The following is a 20,729-nucleotide window of genomic DNA, read 5'->3' on the forward strand; positions in this document are numbered from 1 at the left end:
TAGTTTAAAGTTTATATTTGTAACACTCAGTTTGTGGATTTTCTTTTAAATATAGGAAAAAAATGGTAATTATTTTTTTATCCGATTAATCGAAAAAAATAATTGTACAATTAATAGATTGACAATAATTGTTAGCTGCAGCCCTATTACCGAGCACCTTTACTTTTATTTTGCCATCTGAAATAACTGAGTTTGCCAATTGAAAGTGTCACCTATACTGAAAATAGGAATACTGCCATATTGGTTATAAGAAAGCTTTGCAAACAAGAGGCAAAAGCAAAAATAAACCTCCTATGGGGAATGGGAGAGCCTAGCCCAGGGTTTGACAAACCCAGAAGCCAGAGAGCCACTGGCTCCTAGAATTTTACCCCTGGCTCCTAAGGTATGTCTAGCTCCTAAATATTCTTACTGTCTCCTAAATTTTAAACAGATTTGTGGACCCTATCCCATTTGAAAAAATGTTTCAGCAGCTGTTTTGAACACAATTAACCCTTGTCAACTGATTTTCCTGAGTACACTGTCCCTTTAACTAAAAAGCCAGACAAAAATTATAAGAGCTAGAGTAGCAATATTGGGTTCCCAAGATATATAGCCTGCTTTGTTTAATCCCTTTCTCAACTGCAGCACCTTTTTCCACCATGTTTGTGTGCCAGCCATATCCTATCCTTCCTATTCTTGTGTAGAAAACTAACTGTGACGTGCAGCCCAACAGGGCAAAACATGTGTGTTGGCTATTTTAAGATAATTTTTCTGCTTTTCAAGCTGGTGCTATTTTTTATGTCTAAGGATATATTGCAAAATTCCAAATATCTCCTATCAGCAAGTTGCAACTAAAGAACTACTTTCAAACTGCCCTGTTTATAATGTCAAGGCAAAGGTATGAGTTTCATCGATCTTGGTCAGTGAAGAAAAGCTAGATTTATGAGAATAAAAAAAAAATTGTTTGCTTGTCACATTGGCATAAAAAACTGCACTGATCATTACATGAGGTTTGCTGTAGTTTTTATCTATTTCCTATTCTAGATGTGGATATCAAGTCTACTGGTATCTAACTATAGATCGTGTAATTTACAAGCAATATATATTTTTACACCAGATTAAATAAAACAAGCAAACCTAATTATCTAATTTGTGCTTATTGTTTAGTTCTGACGCGTGTACTGTCCTTAGGGGCAAAGCTCACCCCAGATCAACAGCTAACCTTGTTCTGATTTACTTATGTGTCTGTCATTTATGACCCAATAAAACAAAGTAAAATGCTCCTTTGGGGTTTCAGATGAATATCTCTAGTCTAAAGAATCCACAAGCATATCACTTAGGGGTGTTGAATATAATCGTTGGCACAATGCATTGCGATGCAGACTTCAACTTTTCTGCATCGATGCAGTCAAGAGCCCTAATCGATTCACGCAATGACGTCACGTGACCCCGCCTTCAGGTCTGACAGAGGCAAGAAAAAATACAAAGCGCTGGATTTGCGACATTAATTTATATATTTCAATCCCTGCACCTGCAGTGCATAACTGACCTGTGTTCTCCACATTGCTGCCCTTTGGACACATCTTCAGTTCTTTTCCCATGAGCGGCACAGTATGCTAGCGCTGTTGCGTGGGGCTTAGTAAGCAAGGGGGCTTCTAATGGGCGGTCCATGGAATATAGTGCTACCACGTAGTGGACCACGGTGGCTGATTTTTATTTTGCTAGTAGTCCAGGACTGCCCTACACTACAGCACAGTGGGAGATGACTCAGTGTTCATTCAACTGTTCATGAAAACAAAATCTGCAACGTGCTAGTGGCTAATGCTATGGCTAATGTCATTTATAACAAGTTCAATAAGTAATAATTATATTTGTCTTTATAAACATTAATAATACAATTTTCCTTTGAAGTATGTAGGAATTATTGTAGGTCGATTTTATATATATATATATATATATATATATATATATATATATATATATATATATATATATATATATATATATATACACACACACATATATACACATACACACTGCGTACATTATATATAGAAAATCAACCTACCATAATTCCTACATACTTCAAAGGAAAAATTTTATTATAAATGTTTATAAAGACGAATATATTAATTATCACTTATTTAACTTATGTCATAAATGAAGCTATGAGATTAGCCAACATGTTTTGTTTTCATGAACAGTTGAACACTAAGTCATCTCCCACTTATACTGTATTTCTCTTCCCAACATAAAAGTGCCCCTAGGAGTATGGAATAGAACATAGCACAGTTTTACAAAATCTTATTTTCCCCTTCAAAAAAAAAAAAACTATAAAAATTCCACAAGATTTGTGAAACAGGATGTACAAATTATGTGCAAATTAGCTTCCAGATTAAAATTTAACCAACTTCAATGCTAAATTATTCTATATATTTTATATAAGTCTGTATTTCACTAGCCTATATCCATTACCATATCATGAGGATCACATGGAGTTGAAAGATTCACTTAGGAACTTCTAGGATTTGTACACCATCTTCTTTTAAATGCACAAAATAAATCTGGGGCATAAAACCAAATAGTATGGTGGAGGTGTACAAATACAGCGTAACATACTGTTTCAACACACTTTTCAATATAAAGTGTGGTTTTTACAAATGGCTGCTTTACCCCTATTTAAACACTCAGATCAGAAAATCATGGGCAGTAATCGTGATATCGAATCGTTGACAGGATAATCGTAATCGAATCGTGAGACCAGTGAAGATGCACACCCCTAATATCACTACTCACTAACTCCTTCACATCATCTTTGTCCTTGACTTCCTTTCGACCCTTTAGCCATGCAATGTATTCTTCTTCTTCTTTATCCTATAAAACAAAAAAACATACCATTTAATAGCTACATGGAGCACATCACTGACTATGAACATGTCTAAGTACATAAAACCACCATGCTGCTTTATAACAAAGTTATATAAAAGAGGTTGCTACAAAATACTTCATTCATTCAACAATATTGAACAGCTTTAAGAAAGTCATTTTAAGGGACAGTCTACTCCCAATGTTTTATTGTTTAAAAAGATAATCATTATCCATTACCCTGTTTTGCATAACCAACACTGTTATATTAATATACTTTTTACCTCTGTGATTACCTGGTATCTAAGCCTCTGCACGCTGCCCCCCTTATCTCAGTTTTTTTGAGAGATTTGCATTTTAGCCAGTCAGTGATAACTCAAATAACTCCACGGGAGTGAGCACAATGTTATCTACATGGCACACATGAACTAACACTGTCTAGCAGTGAAAAACTGCCAAAATGCACCGAGATAAGAGCAGTCATTTTTATTCTTTACATATCATGTAACATCTACAGAGAAAGCAAAAAAATTGCATTTAAAATAAAATAACTTCTTTTAATTTTCTCTTTATTTAACTTTTTAGATCTGTGTGTAAATTTAAGATACTTTTAGTAGAAAAAGAATTAGATGTATAATTTTAAGATTCTGAGAACTTCTTTCTCAAGAGGATTAAAGCAGAACTCATCCAAATGTCTATGTACATCTGTACTCATACAGATGTAATTAATCAGTGCTTACAATTTGTGTGTTTAGAAATCGTTTCTCACAATTCATGAATATTATGACTTAGGACATCAGGCGATGCAGTGATTGGCTGTACTATATATGAAAACCTCCTTGGAATATTTTTCAATACCAGAAGAGAAAGATTTGATGTCTGTATGTACTGCACTAATGAATATCATTCAATGTAAATGTATTATTTTTTTAAATAAATATTCTCTAAGCATGTTAAACGCTAACTTTCAAAATGATGTGCACTTTTACATTGGATGCAGTATTTTTCACGTTTTCTTGTCTCCTTTTACTTGCATTTTGTTATATTTCCAAAGACATTTAGTGACAGTTTATCAATTTAATATATAAAAAAAAAAAAAAGTTTTCTTTTCATTCCAGTGTTCTTTCCATAACCTATTTAATGGCACACCACGCTGATTTTTACTGGCCATCCATCTTAAATGTAAGCCAATATTAAGCTAAAATTAATTAATATAAAATATTTTCAATGTCTATTGCACAAAATAACATTACACCCATTTATGTTAAATAATGAAATTAATCTGAGCTTTGGATAGCTTTAAGTATAATGTATAAATAACTGAAAATGTTAACCCCTTCACATCCTTTCGGACATTTCATGCCTAACAGAGCTGGGCTTTAACACCCATAGGACGGCATAGAATGTCCTAACTTTTGCGGTGTCCTGCTCCCTTCTGTGCACAAACACAGGCAGTCCCCCTGGAGCCAATCAGCACCATTTTCGAAGCACATGATCGCAATGACGATTATGTGCTTCCTTTTTCATTTACGTTTCGAACTTGGACGGATGTTTCCGTCCTGAAGGGGTTAAATTATTGCAATTTTCTTTACACGGCCCTTACCTGGCTTCTTCACAATGGCAACTGGCTGTAAACATTTTTTTGTGGAGAACACTGCATTCTAAATCAACTTAATTAAAACTGAAAAGTGCTTATATGGATAAATGGTTTGGAGACATTGCTCATCACATTTGGGCTGCAGGGACTAAACCAGTAAGCCTTTTTTAAACACCTACTATGTCAAGACTTTATGCTTGTGCATTATAAAGACTAATATTAAGATCAAGAAATTAGTATTACTTTAATGAGAGAAATCATTCAAAATCCTTTAGGTTTTCTTCTAGCATTATAATATAACGTAGGTGTCCCTTTCACACACAGAACCTAGTATAGCAAGATAAACAGCAATACAACTAAAATATGTCTTTATAAAATTGTCTGTTTGACCCTTTAGCACTAGCAAGACTTTTTTGATCATTTTGCCAGAGCAGAGAGCTTAGGAGAATTCGGTCCTAAAAGAACTTTACTTAGAAAAATGTTTTATGTATCTTAGTTTTATAAACATATGCCATGTCAGATTTGTTGAAAAGGTTTTTAAACTAATATATTATGTGATGCACATAATACAGTTTTCTTACACCATTATAACAATGACAAATGTTAATAAAACTAGTGCATGTTACCAATTTTCTCTGTTTTAGTTCTATAGTAAAAAAATATGTACTTTAGTTACGACACTAGATATATGTTGGATCACAAGTGAATTTCAAAATATCATTATGCCACTGACCTGTTCCTTCTTGGTTTTTATCCTCTTTGTAAGCAGATTTGCTGTGGTCTCTTCATTAACCTCATCATCATCATCATCGCTATCCTCTACAAACTTTCGAAAACTGTGGATAAGAATTCAAATATCACCATGTCACCTTCCTATCAGACAGGTAGATTACATTGTCCTAAAAGTCTCTTCTGTTTGTGTTATTACACAATGCTGCTGCATGTAACCTTGTACCATTTGGTTCCTCTCTGTTTCACCCTGCAGTCACTGGAAAAGACAAGTCCCAAAGATGTGGGAGTCCCACAGCTACATTCCATGTAAGTGTGCCACGCAACAATATGAGTGACAGATACCATGTCATATAGTTCTCTTGTCTTTGTCACTGTTTTACCCATCAAGGTGAGAGACAGACTTTGTCCCAGATTTCTCTCCTGTCTTTCCACCATGTAGTATAAGCTAGACAACATCCCCCATTGCTCTCTCCTATGCTACCCTGTACTGGTAGATATCCACATTGTAGCAAGGGGCTCTTGTCTCATAGGCTGATCCTATTTATCCATAAAAAAACCCAACAGGAAGGAACGGGCAACTAAATCATGACCTGTTACAATGTCATTACCTTCCAGGCAGAAAGCTACCAGTCCTTTAGAGGAACCATGTCCCATAGCTCCTTCTGGGTGTGTCACTCTGTAGTGGGTGGGACAGAAGCCATGTCAAATACTTCTCACACTCACCTTTCTTTGATTTGCTTTTGTTCTTCTAAGTATGTTGGGGAGTAAGCTCTCTGTAAAGCAAAAATCGACATTACAAAACAGGACACCAAAACTGGAAAGAAAGCTCATTGTCAATAGGTTTCATTGTCTGTTAAAATCATCTCTCACTAGAGATCTTTCCAGGTCATTACCATTACTACTATTTTTAAATATTTTAGAGAGCAATATATCTCTTGATTTAGTCTAGCAAACCTATAAACCGTACTTATGTGGATATCAACATTTCATAACTGAACAAAACCTTTCTATATTAAAGCCACTCATTAAGCTGCTAGGATCTCACAGGAAGAGGCAGTAATTTCCAAAAAAATGTTTAAGCACCAATATAGTCCTCTTTTTTTTTTTCTTTCCCCATGCTCTGACCTAGCATGACTACAACAAAACCACTGCATAGAGGTATTTTAAAAAGATCCTCCCCTCTCTACACAGAATTTGTGTCTTAAACTTGTAAATTATATTAATAATTTCCACCTCTGATTATATAATTTTTTAGTAATTCATCCATCAGATGATTATATTATAGGGAGTAGGCTGGAGCTAAATAGGGCCAGAAAAAAAAGGGAATTATAATTTGCCTTAAATTTTAAGGACACTACATGTACAGTCCTCAAATTTCACATTAGTATTTTACTTAAAGGGACACTGAACTCAATTTTTTTCCTTCTGTAATTCAGATAGAGCATGAAATTTTAAGAAACTTTCTAATTTACACCTATTATCAATTTTCTTCATTCTCTTGGTACCTTTATTTGAAATGCAAGAATGTAAGTTTAGATGCCGGCCCATTTTTGGTGAACAACCTGGGTTGTTCTTGCTGATTGGTGGATAAATTCATCCACCAATAAAAAAGTGCTATCCAGGGGTCTGAACCAAAAAAAAAAGCTTAGATGCTTTCTTTTTCAAATAAAGAAAAATTAATAATAGGAGTAAGTTAGAAAGTTGCTTAAAATGACATGCTCTATCTCAATCACAAAAGAAAAAAATTGGGTTCAGTTCTCTTTTTTTCTGTCATGTATCTGAAATAGCTAGAAGTTAAAATATGTTTTGCAGTAAAAAAAAAAAAAAGTAAAGAAAAAGCTGTTTAAAGTGAAAATAACAGGAATATTAAAGATAATTTAGGGTAACATAAGATATATAAAAATGTTTTACTTCTCTCTCTTCAACATCATCCTCATCATCTGAATCTTCTTCATCCTCATATTTTCTGCATAGAATAAAACATATCTTAGAACTTTTAATTACGCTGTGGGATTTTATTATATAACAAAAGGAGAAAGTTAATTATGAATTGCAAGAAATGAATTTGAACCCCTTAACGACACACGTCGGACAGGGTACGTCAGACACAAACTGGTCGTTGAAGACCAACAACGTACCCTGTATGTCGTTAGGGTATTAAAGCTTTCAATGTATTGCCATGATGCCTCGATATTGAGGCATCACTGCAATACCTTTTTTCAAACACCGATGCAGAAAGAGCCACTCTGCATCGGCCAGCGATGGTGCGATCGTTGGTGGGTGGGAGCTGCTGCAGGGAGGCGGATAGGCGGCCATCATGGGGGGGAATGGAAATAGAGGGGGGCGGGATCACGCACACTATGGAACAGTGTAAAGGGAAGGAGGGGGACATTTTTTATCTAAGGGATTTGGGAGGTGGGGGTTGGTTATTGCGGGGGGGGGGGGGGGGAGAGCTACACTACAGAAAAATAAATAAAAACTATTTTTTTTAAATTTGTATGCAAACTGGGTACTGACAGACAGTAATCAAGATGGCGGACAATAAGGTTGAGGGGGGAGGATTAGAGAGCAGTTTGGGGGGAGGGGATCAGGGAGGATCCTACACAGCAGAATGTGTGTGTTGGGGGGGGGGGGGGTGTTAAATTAAAAAAAAATAGCCTTTTATTTTAGTACTGGCAGACTTTCTGCCAGTACTTAAGATGGCAGGGACAATTGTGGGGTGGGGGAGGGAAGAGAGCTGTTTGAGAGGGGTCAGGGAGGGATCAGGGCGTGGGATGTGTCAGGTGGGAGGCTGATCTCTACACTAAAGCTAAAATTAACCCTACAAGCTACCTAATTAACCCCTTCACTGCTGGGCATAATACAAGTGTGGTGCTCAGCGGCATTTAGCAGCCTTCTAATTACCAAAAAGCAATGCCAAAGCCATATATGTCTGCTATTTCTGAACAAAGGGGATCCCAGAGAAGCATTTACAACCATTTGTGCAATAATTGCACAAGCTGTTTGTAAATAACTTCAGTGTGAAACCTAAAGTTTGTGAAAAAGCATTTTTTTTTATTTGATCACATTTGGTGGTGAAATGGTGGCATGAAATATACCAAAATGGGCCTAGATCAATACTTTGGGTTGTCTACTAAAAAAAAAAAATATATACATGTCAAGGGATATTCAGGGATTCCTGACAGATATCAATGTTCCATTGTAATGATCGCTAATTTTGAAAATAAAATGGTTTGGAAATAGCAAAGTGCAACTTGTATTTATTGCCCTATAACTTGCAAAAAAAAGCAAAGAACATGTCAACATTGGGTATTTCTAAACTTGGAACAAAATTTAGAAACTATTTAGCATGGGTTTTTTTTTTTGGTGGTTGTAAATGTGTAACAGATTTTGGGGGTCAAAGTTAGAAAAAGTGTGTGTTTTTCATTTTTTTCATCATATTTTATAATTATTTTTATAGTAAATTATAAGATATGATGAAAATAATTGTATCTTTAAAAAGTCCATTTAATGGCGAGAAAAACGGTATATAATATGTGTGGGTACAGTAAATGAGTAAGAGGAAAATTACAGATAAACACAAACACTGCAGAAATGTAAAAATATCCCTGGTCCTTAAGGGTAAGACAATTGAAAAATGGTCTTGTCCTTAAAGGGTTAAAGGACGTAAAATCCAATAATTTTTTACATCCATGATTCAGATAGAACATGTAATTTTAAACAACTTTCCAATTTGCTTCTATTATCTAATTTGCTTCCTTCTGTTGGCAACCTTTGTTGAAGAGCATACCTAGGTAAGCTCATGAGAAGCAATGCACTACTGGGAGCTAGCTGCTGGTTGGTGACTGCACATACATGCCTTTAGTCATTGGCTCACCCAATGTGTTTAGTTAGTTCCCAGTAGTGCATTGCCATTCCTTCAACAAAGGATACCAAACTACTGAAGCAAAAGTGGATGATAAAAGTAAATTGAAAAGTTGCCTAAAATTGTATGCACAATCTAAATCATGAACAATTTCTACTTGGTAGACTTGCAAGTTCTGAACGTCTAGCAGACAACAGTTTGCTTACCCCTCTTTTTCAAGAATAACTTTACGCTCATAATCTTTGAGGTACATTGGTTTTTCCTTGGAGAAAGATTTATTCCCATCAACAGTTGATGGACCTAAAAGTGATGACATTTTTGTAACAAGTCAATTTTAAATGTTAGTTGTGTCTCTAGATTAGTAGCACAAAGGCAATACATTTCTAAGGTATATTTCATTAGATTAATTACTGAGAATGACATGGTTAGGGTTAAATAAGTCCCAAACTGGAATAAAATCTCTTAAGGCATAAAAGTAAAAAATAAACTTTCATGGTTCATGCAGAATATGCAATTTTAAGAAATGTTTCAATTTACTTCTAATTAACACAATTACTTGTTCTCTTCTATTATCTAATTTGCTTCCTTCTTTTTGTACTCTCAAAAACAGAAAATAAGCACTACCGGTATCTACTGGTAATTGATGCCTACACATATATGCCTCTTGTCATTGGCTTACCAGGTGTGTTTAGCTAGCTCCCAGTATAGAACTGCTGCTCTGAAGCAGACATTAAAGGGACATGAAACCGAAAAGGTTTTTTTCTTGATTCAAATAGAGCATACCATTTTAAACAACTTTCCAGTTTACTTCTTGTCTCTAATTTTCTTAATTCTCTTGGTATCCTTTTTTTTGAAAAGCATTCCTAGGTAGGCTCAAGAACTGGGAAATAGCTGCCGATTGGTAGTTGCACACATATGCCTCTTCTAATTAGCTTACTGTGTTCAGCTAGCTCTCAGTAGTGCATTACTGCTCTTTCAAGAAAGGATACCAAGAGAATAATATTGATGAGAGATAAACTGGAAAGTTGTTTAACCCTTTAACGACCGTGACGTACCATGTACGTCGCTAGGTCGTTAAGGATTTTCTTTTTATAATAGAGGGGCGGCAAGAACGCGCTATTAATTGTACAATCACCATAGAAAGACCAGCGACGTACAGGGTACGTCACTGGTCTTTAAGGTGTTAAAATGTTACACTCTTTATCAATCGTGAAAGAATAATTTTGGGTTTCATGTCCCTTTAAACAGTTATATGCTCTAACACGTTACAACATTTTCTTTCAACACATTTATATCCCTTTGATGCTTTAAAGGGATATTAAACATTAAGTACATTTTATAAGCACAGCATTAAGGTTATCCCCTGCCTCACTCATGGGTTAAAGTTTAGCTATCACTGCATTCCAGTGCTGACGTGCAGTATAACCTAGATTCCAAAATGGTGGCACCCATAATTAGAAAAAGTGCATGAAATATATTTAGTCTTTAATATCCCTTTAAAGAATATGTTCTGTACATGAAAAAAACTAACCCAATGACAGTGAATATCTACTAGGTAGTTAATAAGTATATTATCTAGGGACAGATGAAATGTTATTCAATGTGCATGCTGCCCACCAGTAATCACCTTCATCTTTAAAAAAGGAGACTTCTTCTTGATATATCCGAGGATCCTTCTTCTTTAGCAAAGAGAGGGTGTAATAGAATTCTTTGTCCAATGTTGGGTCATCCACCTGCAGGGGGAGATATTACCTAATTATTGCAGAGTTTATCCTTCAAAGTGTGTTTTTTATTTTTAAAATATTAACACAGAAAACACATTGGAGGTGGGTGAACTTTGCTATACAAAGAATTTTGCGCCCGTTTGCAGGAGGAAATCCCAATTCAAGCTCTCATCTACAAGTTGTTAATAGTAACAATATTAGAAAACAATATGGATATAAAGTGTCAGAAGAGTACAAAAGGTACATGTATGAATGTACTCCCTGCCTGGCCTCTAAAAACTTAGCTAGTACCTATATGTAAATGTTTTATGCTTAGAAATGATCTACACAATTTAACTCACCAACTCATCATCTTCCTCTGATTCAGAACTTGATACATCATCATCATCATCATCGTCTTGAACATCTCCATAGCGATCCTTCACTGGAATACACAAAAGCATCCCCTTATAGTAATTTAAAAAGTCTGCCTGACAGTAGTTCCTTTTTTCTTAGGAGTGACTAAATCATACATAATGTACGTCAGCTAGAAATGTTCTTAAAGGGGCAAACTATTAAATCTCACATAAAATCGTTCTGTGAAGAAAAAGAATTGGCAACATGCTTTTATGATTTATTTCCCCCCTCTCCAGTAATTTATGAAAATTTTGGATCACACAATTTCCATGAGGCGGAAGTGCATACATTAAACTTCAGAAGGCTGACTCTGCTACATTCTATAGCAGGTGTTTTAAAACTTGTCCTCAGGCCTAACTAACAGGACAGATTTTAAGGATTACTTTGGGTGAGCAGGATAATAACTATGTTGACTAATCAGCCGATTGTAAAACAATGCAAATTTTGCTATCAGTTTCAGATGGTTTTTAAAACGTTTAATTTGTACACTAAGCTTTTGCAATGTTGTTAAAGGGACACAAAACAAATGGAGGTCATGTTTTTACTTGTAAAGAGTATTTATAAGTAAACATAACAAACAAGTGTGACACATGTAATTATCCATTAATGCTTTGAAATTCTCAAAGAATCAAACTTCCCTCCACCATTGGTCATATAAAGAGGTATCAATATACCCTTTGTATTCCAAACAGTTTCAGATCTGTGGATGCAAGCATGCTCACTAGTAATATCGAGCAGATGTTATTACAGGCTGAAAGCCGATGGATATTTTGGCTCAATTCTATGACACCTAATGGCATGAATGAAAATAATGGTTTTGGAGCTTTCCTATACAAAACCTACCTATGTTACTACCACACTGTTGGGCGTATATATAATTTGCAGATATCACTAACATCATATACCCTATACAATATTAGGCTCCAACAATATCCTGTGCTACTTTTTTATATGTCTGATTAAATGCATATATAAACACTGGTTAAATAACATTATGTTTCCATGTACAGATAAATACTTGTGCACGTTTAATGTATGTTGATTACAGTCATAATACCTGCCTAACATTTGCAGCAATCTATGCTGTATGGTTTCATATATATAATATGAATAACTTTCACACCAGTGTTATTTGTTCAAAACTGCTTTAAGACGTTTGCCATAGCCACACATGTGTTAGGACAGAATAGAAGACAGGCGCAGCCCAATTCAAGTGCAGGATAATTTATTAGGACATAAGTGCAAGTACACAATACATACTCACAAACGTTTAGGAGATAAAACAGCAAAATGGGTTAGAATAATCCCTCCAGTTAGGTAATCGAATTCACAGCCCAGGCACGAACATCTCAGTCGAATAATACCAAGTCTGGGTGAGAGGCGCTGGAACTAAGATTACTCCTGGTGTTACAATACAGATAACTCTACGCACGTTTCGTCTGAGTTCGCTCAGACTTTTTCAAGAGTATAATCAAAATGACAATAAGCTGAATGCATCACAGGGCTCAAACCAGCTTTATAAAAGAGCCACTGTGATTGGTAAAAAGATTCTCAGCCAATCATTGATCTTGCTGTGTGTGCATAATGATTTAAAAGGCTGAATCCAATAACAATTTAACAAGATCCTGATTGTTACTACTATTGCACATACTAGCTCACCAAAAAACATCTAAAATATAGGTTTATAACAGTACCAATTGTATCAGAATAATTGCTTTAAAAAGTTCTTAGTAAAAACATTTCTAAAAAAAGCTTAAAAAGGTACATAAAACTTGCCTTGTAATAAATGCTTAATAAAAAATATTTAAAAGAATATACCTTAGCCCTGAAAGGTTACAGTTGATATAAAAAGTTAGTTGAAATAAAAACACACATACATATATGTATGAGTCCATCTCTCAAACACTAATAGTGTACATGAGACCTCTTGCAGTTATTTGGTGCCTAATGAAAGAAACAATTTTTTTTTTTTTATTGAATCCTACATTCCCTAAATGTAGACTGTATATACCATAAGGTATATGTTGCAAAGGATTAAAGTTATTTCCGTTCATAACTCCCTATTGTTGTTTAGTAATATAAAAATTGAACGTCACATAAAAGCTTGTAAGTCTAGATCCACGTTGAGACCATGAGGCTGCATGGAGTCAAGTTGGTAAATCCAATATGACTCCCTGCGTCTCAATGTGAGGAGTCTATTAGGATATTTGTTTGATGGAATCCAGTCTATTATTTGTATTTTTAAAGAACTAGGGTCTTTGTTATGGTGCAGCCTAAATTGTTCCGATACACTATGTGTAGTTAGACCTATCTTAATATTGTTGACATGCTCACTAAGTCTGGTGCGTACATTCCTTTTTGTTCTACCAATGTAGATAAGGTTGCATTTGCAACTGAGAAGATAAACGGCATACATGGTGCCGCAATTGCATTTATACTTCATTGTAAATTATTTAGAACCATTGTAATTTATAAAGGAATTCCCTGTTTTGATGTAACTACACATTCCACACCTACTCACCACACATCTGTATGTTCCTGGTTTTTGTTCTAGCCAGGTTGTTGGAGCAATTTTGTCTCTTGTGGCACTGCGTAATTTGGTGGGAGACAAAATGTTTTTTAGGTCTCTGTTCTTTCTAAATGTCACTAAAGGGGTTTTATATAGGGTAGCTCCTAAGATAGGATCTGCTTTTAATATTCCCCAATGTTTTTTTAAAACATTTTGAATATCTCTGCTGCCTTGATTATATGTGGTGACAAACTTGACTTCTCTATTTGGATTGCTCTTATTCTGTGTGGCTATATTTTTAGGTTGTAGGATGATTGTTCTATCCATGATTCTGACCCTTTCTTTCGCTTTTTGTAAATCTTTCGGATCATAGCCTTTCTCCTTAAACCTGTTATCCAAAATTGCTTCCTCTCTATAGTAGTCAGTGTCTTTGGTGCAGTTCCTTTTGATCCGCTGGTACTGACCTAACGGGATGTTAGTTTTCCACCTGGGTAGGTGGCCACTTTTTGCGTTCAAAAACCCATTTTTGTCAGTGGGTTTACGATAATTGGAGACTGCTATTTTCTTATTCTCATCCACGAATAACACTAAGTCTAGGAATTCTACTTTTTGTTTATCTATTTTGGAAGTGAATTTGAGATTGTAATTATTATTGTTCATGTGGTTCAACAGTTCCCCACAGCTAGTTTCTGACCCCCTCCAAATCATAACGATATCATCTATATATCTATGGTACTTGATTAAATTATTGCTGTGGGGATTGTTGGCCCAAATGTACTTAGATTCGAAATTGTCCATATAAATATTGGCATACGATGGGGCAAATGTAGTCCCCATCGCAGTCCCTTGTATTTGACAGAAAAATTGTTTTTCAAAAACAAAATAATTATGGTTCAATATGAATCTGATACCCATTAGGATAAAGTCTAAGTGTTTTTGAGCAAAATCTGCGCATTGTAGTGTCTCCTGTGCCGCCTTGATTCCTGAGTCATGGGGGATGCAAGTGTACAAGGAGGACACGTCACATGTTATCCAAGTATAGTCATCTTGCCACTCAAATCCCTCAAAGATATTGATGGTGTGTAGAGTGTCTCTCAGGTAGGCTTTAGTATCTTTGACAAGGGGTTGGAGGTAATGATCTATATAAATCGAAAGGATGTTGGTAAGGGAGCCTATACCCGATATGATTGGCCTACCGGGAGGTGCTACTATCACATGTGTGACTGCTACTAACATCAATGACATGTAATGGGATTATATAGTTTATTATGTGATAACCAAATATGGGATTTATTTCACAATAAGCTCTGACAATGTTTACTGTGTAATCTAACACACCCATGTCCTGTGATTTGTGCATTATAAACGCCCCCTCACTGATGTCATCCTCTGTAATCACGTGACATGTTCACATGACTGGATGGACCAATTGGATCATCACTTTATCGGATAGGCTAAGATAGTGGTGTGTACACAATACCCCATTCTTATTGGCCACTATATGCTTTATAAGGGTAGGTAACCCTACATCCTTTTCGCCTTTAAAAAAGCTACAGCGAAATGTACATCAGGCGACCGCTGCCTTCAATACACAATCTTTATATGTGAAATATGTTCCACATAGGATCTGTTAACTTAGCCTAACTATAATACTAATTACTTGGTACTACTTGTTTTTGGCTTTTCCCTTAAATATTATTTAGTGTTATATTAGTATTGTCCTGTGTGTGTGAAATTTGTGCCACACTCGGATTAGGCTAATTATACTGGGTTTGTCTCTGTGTATATCTCTCTGGCCTGTTTGCTTTATATGTAATTAAGACTGCCCCCCCCTCTATTTTAGTGGCTGAATTGTTCATACAGTTTTACATATAAACGGTTTGTGTGAAAATTGCTCCACATTCAGGATTAGGCCAGTAACTCAGGGTCTATATATAGGCACCCCCTATTGGGGTATTTACCCCTTTTACATGTTTGGACAGTGTCCTCTTAATAGACTAATATATATATAAATAATATTAGGGGGCCCTATATTCATCCCAGTATTTAACTACCCGTTCCGTTTTTTACACTATATGTTGTTTGTTATCCGTCTCCTACGGATTTTTATATTTTTTTGATCGTTATTAAAAGTTATATTTTAATGATAGGGGTGCCTACCTCCCCATACTCTTTATAAGCGAGTGCTGCTATAGGTGTTTCTTTTATATTTATGCTCACTAGAGCACTGGTAACAGATTATTTTCATAATCGATTAATCGGCCGATTATTTTTTCAATTAATCGACTAATCCGATAAAAAAAGAATCAATAATTGTTTCCTATATTTTAAATAAAATCCACATACTGAGTGTTACAAATATAAACTTTAGACTAAAACTTTACATTAACACAACTGTTTGTCCAATTTTTAAGCAGCAGAGCACAGTTTTATAATTAAACAAAACCAAACTGAAAAAAGGTAGAACTAAAAAAAGAGTTAGACTATTACTGTGTCTAACATTCTGTTATTTACTATTTCAGAAACTTTGCATTGAAATGCAAAAATCTCAACATGTCCACATGCTTCTGGCTAAGGCTGGTTCTCTGTTTGCAGCTATATTTCCTGCAGCAGAGAAGAGGCACTCAGATGGTGTTGAGGTGCTTGAGATGCATAAATAGGGTTTTGCCAATTTCACCAAAGTGGGATATTCACCAATGCAAACTTTTTTCCACCTTGGCAAGGGGCCTCTCAATAAAGTAACCCTTAACTTCATTCTAACATATAAAATATCTTGAATATCTATATGCAATGGTCCCCAAGGCAGAACATAGAGTGATCTGAGATGTCATCGCAGAAAATGCAGCATGTCTGCAGAAAGAACAGGAACTGTTAGCACTTTAACGTTTCAGTGCTGCTCCACATTAGGCTGTTCTTTTTAAACAGAGTTGTTCTCTGGCTGCATTGTATAAGTTTTCCTTAACACAGTGCATCCAGAGCAAAGTGCTGTTTGAAGACAACAGTCAAATAGCAGTAGTGCTGCAAAGCAGCAGTGCATTGATTGTTGTCTGGCTCTGAGATTTTTCCAAGCTCGTTCCCTAGCTTTTCACAGTCTGCAAAGCTGTTTTCCTCTGAATGTAAGATGTTCATATGAGCAATGCACCTTTTTTATTACTACATTTCTATGTTAGACTAAGAGAAAAGGAAACAAATTAATTCAAGAGACATTTTACAATTACTTTTTTGTCTGCAGCTAATTTGCAATTCAATTTTCAACTACTGCACTAGATTATACAACTTTAAAAAAATATTGCTTTATTCTCCAGTTAACCAACACATTGCAATTGTTCTGGTGCTTTAGTGTAACTGACAAATTTACAATTTTATTTTATTTAAAAATGACCTGCAGAAAAATTTTCACTAAAAAAATCTCATCGCAGAAAGTGAAAAAAAGTTCTGTCTCTGGGGCAATGGTAAATAACCAGCTATAAGGTTAGAGGAAAATATCTAGTCCACTTTAAAAATAACAGATATATACTAATAAAGGTTGAATCTGGTACATATTATAACAATTTATTAAAAATATTAAAAAAATAAAATAAAAAAAACTAATCAAAAGCGCTAAGGACTGTATATCAATAACAGGACAAAGCCTTACACATTTATTTATACAGTACATATAATCAGCAATAGCAAGCAATACACTAATAATTGTGCTAACAGATAATAGTGCACATCAATTCAAATAACTCCCATCAATCTAGGGGCTAGGTGTAAATAACAAGCTTGGCACTATATCATGAAAAACATAGTTCCAAATCACCTGATTTAATATAAACAAAAAAAATGATGACTATTATATCTGGGTTGCACATAAGCCAGGGGTAGTTGTAAACTTATACTGTCCTGAAAAAGTGAAATTTAAACGTCTGTAGACGTCCTTTGGGTTAAGGACATAACTATAAAACATAATACCATGTGCAGGAGTTTATTGGAGTGAAGCAGCTGGTGTTGTGCACAGACCAACTAACTGCAAACCAACTAATCGATTATGAGATTCATTGACAACTATTTTCATAATCGATTATGACGATTAGTTGTTGCAGCTCTAGTGTGTAATTTACACTCGCTAATAGAACAGCAGAACCTGTGGTATGCGTTACACATGCCTATAGCAATAGCAGATCAAGTGATATATAAATAAAATGTACAGACTGTTTACATATTAAAGGGACATTATACACTCATTTTTTCTTTGCATAAATGTTTTGTAGATGGTCTATTTATAAAGCCCATAAAGTTTATTTTTTTTTTAAAATGTATAGTTTTGTTTATTTTTAAATAACATTGCTCTGATTTTCAGACTCCTAACCAAGCCCCAAAGTTTTATTTGAATACTGTCAGCTACCTTCTCCAGCTTGCTCCTGTTTGTGTAAAGGGTCTTTTCATATGCAAAAGAAGGGGGAGGGGGGAGTTTCTTATTTCCCACTTGCAGTGGGCTTTCCAGCTACCTTTTCAACAGAGGTAAACTGAGAGCTTCTAAGTAAGTTTTTAAACCATTTTATACTGGATTTTTATATCAGTATCTGTCCATCTTATTCTTTATAGTAGTGTCTATTACATGCAGTTATATGAAAATGAGTGTATACTGTTTGTGAAACGCTAGGATTGACTATTGAAACAAATAAAGGGGTCTTTCATTCATAACATACTTCATGCAGAAAGCTCCTTTATTTGTTTGAAACATTGCCGCACTGAGCTTCTAAGGCAGCCCACGGCAGAACGCTATTTTGCTTGAGAGGGGACGTTTCCACCTCTTAGCAAATAGCGTGCGGGGAAATCCAACATCACAGGGAGACAAGCCGGATTTACCGCACGGCTATTGGCTAAGAGGTGAAAACATCACTAGTCACTCATAGGCAAAAATCCTTGGTTCTTTGCATCCTCTACGTAAAGTGCACATCAAATCTAGGCAGCAATTTGTGTATTTGTAGAATGACTGAAAATATGGCTGAGTGTCTATATTTTATTATATACATGACAATATATTTTGTTTATTTACTACAGTCAAAGTGTGTGTGCAGCCACAACTTGCACGGCTCCCTCTGTGGCTTGAGTGGATGTTATTAAATAGAGCATGCATGTCATGATTGGGAAGACCCAATTTGATTACTCACGACCAGACTGCTGATAAGGGGGGCAGGATCAGTTCAGGGCAGAAATGTAAGCTTTTTTTTTTTTTTTTACTCAGGTTCGTTTTTTTTTTTTTATTTTCAGATTAAATTGCTACCTTATCTACCAGAACCCACAACCTTGGTGGACTATGATTTCCACAAACATAAGTACTAAAACTTATTTATGCCACTTTAGCAGCAGATATATGATATAATAATATGCAGATATATAATATAATAATATGCAGATATATAATATGTATGTATGAAACAAAAGTTTTGTGAGTCGTTCTTAACAGCTAGTGACCAGTCTGGCATTTGGGGTATAATTGGCTATATATATATATATATATATATATATATATATATATATATATCCTGGAAATACTAAGAACACACAACTCTCATCAGATTCACATATCAGCTCCAATATGTGCCCCAGGAAAACTTTCTGCAGCCCCATAGTTGAGATTACATTCAGACATTTGGGACTACAACTGTTTACTCCAATTACGTTTGCAGAATGAAACAGTATCTATACAGATATATTTTGTTTGTAGATCTCAACTGAAGCTGCTACCTGGCAAACTGATTATGAACACACAACTTTTAAACCACATTTTAGTAGTCATTTTTTTGTTGCTTGTGATCAGAATTACAGTAATATTGTTTATGATCCAGTTTTAGGCATAAAATAATGTTCTGTGGCAGAGAAAATAGATCATACCTCAAAAGATTTTGCCCTCATCTAATAACTGGAGTCAAGCTATTAATGTCTGATATATTAACTACTGTTTTATAACTGTGTATAATAGCTTGGGGACCCCAGTACATGGAAGTTAGCTGGTTAGTATTTTCGTATACGTGCTTCTCTATAGGGAGGGTAAAACAGGTCGACTCGACTTTCATCATGACAGGGCTCCTCAGAAAACTGCTGAATTTTAAGGCGCTAATGTGTACGTATATACAGCAGTAGTTTTATAAATATTATGTATGCATTTGTACACGTCTGTCACTGCTGATAGGACTAAGCAATGCCTGATCCTTGCAGCACCACCACAGTAAATATAAATATATGTCAATAAGGCCAACGGAAGGTGACTCACATTTCTGTAACTCCTCCTTCTCCCGGTACCGATCATATCGCTCAGCAAACTTGCGATTGATTTTTAGCTGGGCCATGCTGCTACTGACCCGGAAACACGTGTGATGGAACAAGATCACGCCCACTCCTACGTTATGCGTTTCAAATCTTTAGTAATAGCCAATCAGCTATCAGTTAGGGGGTCCCGTCTTTCTGCGTTCCAAAAAGCAAAGGAGACTATTTAAAAAGACTTTGCGTAACGTTTGACGCATTTAGATGTAAGAAAATGCATTTGGTATAGTCTGAGATATATTAATGTCTGTACTCCTATGTAACAGATTGTATTGTAACCTTCCCAAAAAACACAACATAAATTAGGTCACGGAACTGCTATAATAAGGAGCAAACCTGAAAAATAGTTTGAATGCAATAACAAAAAAATATCAAAATCCATCCCCAGATCCCAGAAACTGCTACGTGACAACACAACCACAGCTGTTGCATTCTGTTTCCTTTGTATATCCCATTCGTCAAGATGGCTGATTGGCAAACCTGGCCAGCAAGATCATGTCATAGATACGACGACCCCCCCCCCCCCCCCCCCCCCCAACACACACATATTTTGGCTATTATATTGCAGAATTTGCAGTGCACCAGGTCATGACAATAGGGTAGGATATGGAATCATCTTCCAAATAAATAATTAATGATGCAGACTTCTGTACTTATTCAATTTATACTACCAAATGACTTACATAAATTAGATATAGAGATAGATGCTCAGTATCAAAAGCATATGTTAATGCCTCAGTTTAAGTTCCGAAC

General features: G+C 35.5%; 1 protein-coding gene across 1 annotated transcript in view; it reads right to left on the reverse strand.

The window, feature by feature from the left end:
* The window catches only part of KRI1 (KRI1 homolog), a 93,699-nt gene extending 73,260 nt beyond the window's left edge, over nt 1-20,439 (reverse strand). Inside the window, exons 1-8 of the mRNA XM_053717926.1 lie at nt 19,927-20,439; nt 11,104-11,186; nt 10,666-10,771; nt 9,245-9,338; nt 7,085-7,139; nt 5,897-5,946; nt 5,175-5,277; nt 2,776-2,853 (exon numbers count right to left, since the gene is read on the reverse strand). Of these exons, the coding sequence (XP_053573901.1) occupies nt 2,776-2,853; nt 5,175-5,277; nt 5,897-5,946; nt 7,085-7,139; nt 9,245-9,338; nt 10,666-10,771; nt 11,104-11,186; nt 19,927-20,002 (645 nt within the window). The 5' untranslated portion in view covers nt 20,003-20,439. The remainder of the gene's footprint in view (nt 1-2,775; nt 2,854-5,174; nt 5,278-5,896; nt 5,947-7,084; nt 7,140-9,244; nt 9,339-10,665; nt 10,772-11,103; nt 11,187-19,926) is intronic.
* Between the last annotated feature and the right edge of the window lie 290 nt (nt 20,440-20,729).

Source organism: Bombina bombina, chromosome 6 (assembly GCF_027579735.1).
Source record: "Bombina bombina isolate aBomBom1 chromosome 6, aBomBom1.pri, whole genome shotgun sequence".
Taxonomy (NCBI): domain Eukaryota; kingdom Metazoa; phylum Chordata; class Amphibia; order Anura; family Bombinatoridae; genus Bombina; species Bombina bombina.